Source organism: Sitophilus oryzae, unplaced genomic scaffold (genome assembly GCF_002938485.1).
Source record: "Sitophilus oryzae breed Bouriz unplaced genomic scaffold, Soryzae_2.0 scaffold_379_pilon_pilon, whole genome shotgun sequence".
Taxonomy (NCBI): Eukaryota; Metazoa; Arthropoda; class Insecta; order Coleoptera; family Curculionidae; genus Sitophilus; species Sitophilus oryzae.
In genome coordinates this window covers 42,171-51,174 of record NW_022146950.1, presented here as the reverse complement: position 1 = coordinate 51,174, position 9,004 = coordinate 42,171, and the positions used below count along the sequence as shown (strand labels likewise).

Here is a 9,004-nt window from a genome sequence, read left to right as displayed (position 1 = left end):
CAGAAATAAACAGAAAACTTACAAGTACCCGCAAAACCCTTTATAATGTAAAAAACTTTAATATTTATCGAAACGAAAATTAATTTAAGAGTATTAAATCAAAAAACAAAGCGTATTACTAAAAATACGTACTTACGAGGTTTATATGTATTATTATCCATTCACTCAACACATACACTGATGCCCTTTTTCTTCTTCAATATCACATTTAAGCCCTTTTCACTAAACGCATTGAAAATACACAATTTTCGACCTACTAGCACCGTGAAAAGTTATAAACAAACTGCTGATTTTGTAGCTATAAATATAATGTGAAGGCCGAATGACAGACAGGAAACTGATAACACCAGTACTTGGAATATACGAGGTGTGTAGAATAAGGTTAATATACGAGGTGTGTAGCTAATTTATAGTTGACTGCTTTCGTAATAATAATTTTACTACAAAAACAATCTTAAGCTCCAACGCCGCGTTAAGGCATAACTACATTGCTGGGGACACATTCGCACACTCATTCACTCCAAACAAATTACTATGAGTAGGCAGCACGAGCACTAATCTAAAAATTAATCCAGACGGCTCTTTAATTCGCTAATAGGTACTAAGTCAAAAATTAACCTATTGGTAAACAGTCAAATAAAACTATAACGACCCTTTCTACAATGATAGATAGATTGATATTTAATTAAAAATAAAAACAACAAAGTTCAAACTGTTGGAATTAAACCGAAAAATATCACTTTACTAAAAAAATAAGGGTAAAATTAGTCTAAAAGTATGTACTTTACCTATAGCGCCTTTCTAAAGTAAGTAATCCTCATCAGTCCATTTGAGTTATTTGTAATGTAGAAAACAAACACAGATTCACTAAAACACATACGGCAGGCGTATTAAAACTTAAGACATTCAAAAATTAGTGTACCTTAAAAATTTATTTATACCTATACGTATGAAATAGGAAAAATTAAAAGTTAGTACAATACAAATGTATGTATAAAGTGAGTAGAGACTTCAAATTGACGTTATCAGCTAAATATATTCACTATATCTGATTCCATATAGACATTACAGAGCAGAAAGAAAAAAAATTAACTAATTTGTTTTTTTATTGAAATGTACAGAATTGAAGAAAAATAAACAGAAAATTTAAAGACATTTATATTGATTAGTGGTTTTATATTTTCTTATCACATAAGTTTGTTAATTTGCTAACTAGTTATATGTAAGATAAGTATCTTCTACTCCATGAACCATTTTTCTATTTTTTTATTTATAAGGATAATTATTGGAAAATAAAACATATCATTATTTACACATGCACCAATTTATGGTTCTAGAATTCTAAAAATATCGCCGAACGCAGAAACCAAGCCTTGGCCAATCTGAAATACTCTGACGTCGTCGTACTTACATTGAAAACTAAACATAACCTATATGATACATATTCTTGTTTACTTTTGTTTTCTTAACATAAATATTTAAAAGCACCTAAGACCACGTTATAATTCAGAATATAATATTTTAATCTATTAAAATAGGTAGAAAAAATTTAAAACTTTATTAAAGTATAACAAAATGATTTATTATTTAGAGTGAACGCATTCACTTGTATTATACGCTTCTTGTCATGATATATTTTAAAAATTATTATAGGGACCAAACGCTAAAAAAAGATCAAATATCTAGACACGTAGTTCAAAACTTGTTTTGATTAGATCTACATGGGTTTTAACTCAAAAACTAATTATTCATCACACACAACAAATCTTAAATCATGATACTAATACTTAGGTATATTTGGTTGATATCTTGAAAATTAAGAAAAGATACTACACAACTACTAATAGAGTATTTAAAGTATTTATTAATTTAAAGAGTTTACATTAAAATATGTTCAAATACAATAAAACGCTAAATTATATTTATACATTTATTCACAAGAGGAGTAAATACATATGAGTTGAAAATCATTTTGAGCTTATCTGGGATTAATTTCTAAATTCAACATATAATATGATGACTCACAACATTTAAATAACAATATTTTTTAATTTCTTCTAAACAATTTTCTTCAGAGACATTACAAGCTCTAATATAATGTAAAGAAAAGGGTCTTAAACTAATTTTACAAAGTAGCTCTAACCTATAATTAACAATAAACTTTTTAAAATTAGAATGTTCATCAATACATCATTTAGCATGTTTATGGGAGATCTTCAATTCTAGAAGTTTCGAAAACATATACTGTTCTCTTCGTAGAAATTTATAAGTTCTTTTAATTGTTGTAAATTAGCCAAATGTTTCTCTAGTAAAAATTTATATCTGCTGTAGAGATCTTTCTCCTTTCACCTCAGAAACAATCTACAGTGGGTCATGATGAATTGGTTATGTCCTGGCGCTCTCATATCGACATACACACAAGCAGCTGTCTTGATGATTACTAATCGATCGTATGTTTGTTTCCTTCCCTATCACACCAAACTAATTCATTTTGTTTAAACTTGTTTATATTCAATTCTAAAAATAGAATCTTACGTAACGACAACCGCTATCTCTTTCCTGGAAAGCACCAGATTTCGTCACTAAGACTTGTTTAAACTCGTTGAATACTTCATCCAGATTTATTATTTCACAAACAACATCATATCGGGAATTAAACGATTTAATATGCTTCTTTTGTTCAGATCTAATATGTGAACAAGAATAATTCCATATTAATTTGATGGAGGTATGAATCGATATATGTTCCTGAAATGGCATGCAATAGTATCTTTAAGAGCATCTAAATAATAAGGATATATTATTCGGATGTGATTCAGAGGTTATCTTATAAGATTTAATTCGATTTTAAAAGCACACCTAACAAGCTGAATTTCAGGCTCTAATTCTACACAACACTGATTTTATGTTGATGACTTAAGCAGTGTAGATTACACTCATACACAATGAATGTGCATTTTGTGGATTTATACAGACTGTCTAGAAAAATATTTATTACTCGTAAGTTTAATTTATATTGTAATTATTGAATTTTATATAAATAATTTTATATAGATCAATATTAATATTTACATTTATACTAACATGTATGTTAACACTAAATGTTACTACTACAGGCTGTCTAGAAAAAATGTTTATTGTTTGTAAAGTTTATTTTATAATTTTATATAGAACCCGTATTAATATTTATACTATGTGTGTTATCACTATTTTTAAATGTTACTATACAGGCTGATTAATATTTATACTAACAAACTGTTGTTTATTACTCGTAGAAGTTTATATTGTAATTTTATATAGAACTCGTATTAATATATATATTAACAGTATCTATTTTTGTTATTAATATATTTATACACACACGCTATCCAAAAACACACGTCTACAGCTATTCATTAGTGGGCAGAATCGTCATTTCCTTTTAAAACCGCATCAAAAATTTCTGATATATCTACACCCGGCATCCGGCGGATGTAGATAAGACCTATGCACAAAGTTTAATTTTGCCCAAATATTTATCGCTCACGCTAAAACCGAGCGTTGATTTCATCACGTATTGCTTACACATATATTTTACAGTTTATTTTTTCACACCGTATATATTCAAAAAATATTTTTATGTAATTATTAATTTTTCCGCACTATATTTTCTGTTAAATTACCCAATACCATCGTTAATAATTTTTCAACGATATTTTGATGGACCATCAGGCTAATACAATTTCAAATGTGTGTTCCTGTAAGTCCAAAATTATTTCTATAGAAAAATAGATCGAACAAAAACAATATATTATGAGTATATGAGTATAGAAGATAATTAGAATAAAATAGATAATTTGAATAAATAGCAATGTAAGTTATTTAAAAATTCAAACTAATGATATATGTAAAAGTCTAAAAAAGATTACAATTATGTTACACGGTAATCAAGAGCTATATTATATGGAGTAAACGTGTTTCTTTGTAATAGCTTACCAAAAAATATTGAGAGAAAATTTCAAACTAATTGGTTTACATTTTTGAAAAATCTTTCTTAACGACAGCTATTAGGTTTGACCCGCTATAGATTCGATTAAATATATTAAACATTCAAGACCTAAGCTTTAGCCGATGTAGGGCTGACCGCTCTATCAGACCTGTTGACCCGATCAGACGGGCCTGATTGAACAGGTCTGTTACCAAACGGACCTGATTGCAACGAACCTGGTTACCTTGAACTTACGTTGAACTTGGACCTGATTGAAACAGACCCGATTGCAACAGACCCGTTCGCAACAGACCCGTTCAATCAGATCCAACAGACCCGATTGCAACAGACCCGTTCAATCAGGCCCGTTCGATCGGGTCAACAGGTCTGATAGAGCGGTCAGCCCTATATCGGCTAAAGCTTAGGTCTTTGAATGTTTCACATATTTTAGTAATCCTGTGAGTCAAGCTTTCATCGCTTCATATGTCAATCAGTTTAGGCTTTCGCGGCCATCGTTTGAAGAATTTTTGGTTTCGGGTTATTAGGCCGTCGTCAGTTCAAAGATTGCTTCTAACGTTCGCTGCTTTAGTGGCTAGCATCTTGAAAGGTGTGTTTGCTCCGATTGCTCACTAGACTGATGCCCCGCGTCGGCGTAGCGCGTATTTATGCGTCGGCGGAGGGCGTGGCTTGTTCGGGTAGTAGTTCTTCGGAACTGGTCTACTTCTCTATTATACTTTGGTCCTAGATATAGCTGGATGCCAAATTCTGTTAAGGTAAGTTTCTTCCTTCCTGTTGAAATTATTTGGATGTTTGTGAATTTCAACAGCTTCCCTGACAGACGAGATGATATCCAGATGTGCTTGGCTTGGGTGTCTTCGAATTGGATTTTCATGATCACCATCTCTTAGAGCATGTTGTTCTGCTACGGCTGACTTCTCTGTTTTGCTAATCTGCAGTTTCTCTTGTGTTCCGTAAGTCTCGTTCTACTGAGCGTTTATTGAACCTATATACGCTACCACCTGCCCAGGAACAAGGTATATGAGTAGATCCCTGCAGAGGATAATGGTTCTCTTTGTCTTTTGCTGGTCTTAAGCAGTCCCTTATTTTTCGGGTAAGGTTTGTATATGGTTTGATGTTATGCTTCTTGAGAACTTTACCAATCCTATCGGTGACCTGGAAACATATGGAAGGAAGGCCTTGGTAATGATGTTTTCCTGTTCATTGGCGTCAGGTCTCCTCTGCTAGTGCCAGCGCCGCCTTTATTTCTCTGTCATTATAGCCATTGGCAAGAAAGGCTTTATTTAAACGACTTAGTTCCTCTTGGATGTGTTCATTAGCACAGATACGTCTTGCCCTGTTGCTGGCCGATAATCCCCTGTTTTTGGCTTGGATGGTGATTTGGTAGTTTGTGTAAGTACCGGTCTGCCAGCATGAGTGGGTTTCGATACACGGTGTGATCCAAGGTCGCCATTTCTCTTGACAGCTTACATCGAGGAAGGCCAGTTGGTTGTTTACTTCGGTTTCCATGGTAAATTTTATGCTCTGGGCTCTGCAATTCAGGTGATGAAGGAAGTCATCTAAGTCGTCCATGTTCCAAACCACAAATGTATCGTCCACATGGCAAGCGACTTCAGGGCAGGATGACTCTAGCGCTTTTCTTCAAATCTCTCCATAAAGAAATTAGCAATTATTAGGCTGATTGGGCTACCCATTGCGACACCTTCTGTTTGTTCATGGTAATTGCCGTTTCCATAAGAAATAGCTACCAGTCAGACACACTCGGAAGAGCTCCCGCGATGTCAGGTGGGAATGATTCCTTGATTAGATCCATTGACTCGCCTAGGGGTACTCTCGTGAATAGAGATACCACATCGAAGCTTACCATGATGTCAGATGGTTCCAGTTTTATATCTTTTAGCTTTTGGACGAACGCAAAGAAAAAGCGCTAGAGTCATCCGTTCTGAAGCCCGCTGTATGGTTTTGTTATGTGGACGATACATTTGTGGTTTGGAAACATGGACGTGACAGCCTAGATGACTTCCTTCATCACCTTAATTCGCAGAGCCCGAGCATAAAATTTACCATGGAAACCGAAGTAAACATCCTCAACTGGCCTTCCTCGATAATGCTTGTCAAGAGAAATGGCGACCTTTTGGATCACACCGTGTATCGAAACCCACTCGAACAGACCTGGTACTTACACAAACTATCAAATCACCATCAAGCCAAAAACAGGGGGATTATCGGAACATTAGCAAATAGGGCAAGACGTATCTGTGCTAATGATTTACATCAAGAGGAACTAAGTCATTTAAATAAAGCCTTTCTTGCCAATGGCTATAATGACAGAGAAATAAAGGCGGCGCTGGCACCTAGGGAGAGGAGAGACCTGACGCCAATGAACAGGAAAACATCATTAATAAGGCCTTCCTTCCATATGTTTCCCAGGTCTGCCGATAGGATTTCGGTAAAGTTCTCAAGAAGCATAACATCAAAACCATATACAAACCTACCGAAAAATAAGGGACTGCTTAAGACCAGCAAAAGACAAAAGAGAACCATTATCCTCTGCAGGGATCTACCATATACCTTGTTCTGCGGTAGCGTATATATTGGAACTACCAAACGCTCAGTAGGAACGAGACTTACGGAACACAAGAGAAACTGCAGATTAGGGCAAACAGAGAAGTCAGCCGTAGCAGAACATGCTCTAAGAGATGGTGATCACAAAATCCAATTCGAAGACACCCAAGTCATTGCCACAACATCTGGATATCATCCTCGTCTGGTCACAGGGAAGCTGTTGAAATTCACAAACATCCAAATAATTTCAACAGGAAGGAAGAAACTTTCTACCTTAACAGAATTTGGCATCAGCTATATCTAGGACCAAAGTAGCAGCACAGAGAAGTAGACCAGTTCCGGAGAACTACCACCCGAACAAGCCCGCCCCCTCCGCCGACGCATAAATACGCTACGCCGACGCCCGGAGGCATCAGTCTAGTGTGAGCAATCCGGAGCAAACACACCTCTGAAGATGCTAGCCACTCAAAGAAGCGAAACGTTAGGAAGCAATTTAACCGACGACGGCCTAATAACCCGAAAAACCAAAATTCTTCAAACGATGGCCGCGAAAGCCTAAACTACTACATTAGACAGCTATTAGGTTTGACCCGCTATAGATTCGATTAAAAATATGTGAAACATTCAAAGACCTAAGCTTTAGCCGATATAGGAACTGACGCTCTATCAGACCTGTTGACCCGATCGAACGGGCCTGATTGAACGGGTCTGTTGCGAACGGGTCTGTTGCAATCGGGTCTGTTGGATCTGATTGAACGGGTCTGTTGCGAACGGGTCTGTTGCAATCGGGTCTGTTTCAATCAGGTCCGTTCAATCAGGTCTGTTTCAATCAGGTCTGTTGCAATCAGGTCTGTTGCAATCAGGTTTGTTTTCTATATTTACTTATAGGATTACTTACTTTAGAAAGGCGCTATAGGTAAAGTACATACTGTTAGACTAATTTTACCCTTATTTTTTTAGTAAAGTGATATTTTTCGGTTTAATTCCAACAGTTTGAACTTTGTTGTTTTTATTTTTAATTAAATATCAATCTATCTATCATTGTAGAAAGGGTCGTTATAGTTTTATTTGACTGTTTACCTATAGGTTAATTTTTGACTTAGTACATTACATTTGGCGAATTAAAGAGCCGTCTGGATTAATTTTGACTTCTAGTGCTCCGTGCTGCACTACTCATAGTAATTTGTTTGGAGTGAATGAGTGTGCTGATGGTCCATCAACAATGTTGTTATGCCCTTAACGCGGCGTTGGTAGCTTAAGATTGTTTTTTGTAGTAAAATTATTATTACAGAAAGCGATCCAACTAAATTAGCTACACCTCGTATATTAACCTTATTCTACACACGTCGTATATTCCAATACGTGGTGTTATCAGTTCCTGTCGTCATTCAGCCTTCACATTATATTTTTAGCTAAAATCATCTGTTTGTTTCTAACTTTTCATGGTACTGCATCAAGAAATTTACTGTGTATTTTCAGTGCGTTTAGTGAAAAGGGCTATTGAAGAAGAAAAAGGGTGTAAGTGTATGTGTTGAGTGAATGGATAATAATACATATAAACCTCGTAAGTACGTATTTTTAGTAATACGCTTTGTTTTTTGATTTAATACTCTTAAATTAATTTTCGTTTCGATAAATATTAAAGTTTTTTACATTACAAAGGGTTTTTCTGTTTATTTCTGCCGCTGTCACACCTAGTTTTTTTTTGGCGTGCTGATTTTGACGTTTGACAGCCGATGTTTACCGAAGTTAAACGGTGGGCTATTGTCCTTGTATATATTTTAAAAAATTTTCTGTTTATTTCGGAACTTGCGCACCACACCTAGCGTCGATTTTGACGATGTTTACCGAAGTTAAACGATGGGTTATTGTCCTTGTATATATATTTTAAAAATTTTCTGTTTATTTCAGAGCTTGCGCTTAGAGCCACACCTAGTTGACATTTGACGTTTGACTTAATACTTTTAAATTAATTATTTTTGTTGATAGATTCTCAGAACTGTTTTGCTTTTAGTCATCTTTAAATTTTTATTCTTATAGCGTTAACGAAAAATTCAGCTTGTATATATTTTATTAAAAATTTTTCTGTTTATTTCGGAGCTTGCGCACCACACCTAGCGTCGATTTTGACGCGGCGTTGGGGCTTAAGATTGTTTTTGTAGTAAAATTATTATAAAAGCAATCAACTAAATTAGCTACACCCTGTATATATTAATTTTATATTGTTTATAATATAAATATTCTTTTTTAGACTCCAAAACCTGTATTTGTTACGGTCTTATCAGCAACAACCGTTTATAGAAAAACAATAATTTTAAGCACTCATTCGGCCTTTTCAGTTTGTTTCCAACAGTTATGGCGTTAAATTACTGTGTTGTGCAAATATGTGGATAATAATAATAGCAGTAAACCCTAGTGAGTACATATTTTATATTTTACGTTTGATTTGTTTAA

At 34.6% G+C, this 9,004-nt stretch overlaps 1 protein-coding gene across 1 annotated transcript; it reads left to right on the top strand.

The window, feature by feature from the left end:
* The first annotated feature begins 6,050 nt into the window (after window positions 1–6,050).
* On the top strand, window positions 6,051–6,854 carry LOC115885286. The gene has a single exon (XM_030904144.1). The coding sequence runs from the start codon at window positions 6,051–6,053 to the stop codon at window positions 6,852–6,854; it is 804 nt and encodes a 267-aa protein (XP_030760004.1).
* The last annotated feature ends 2,150 nt before the right edge of the window (window positions 6,855–9,004 follow it).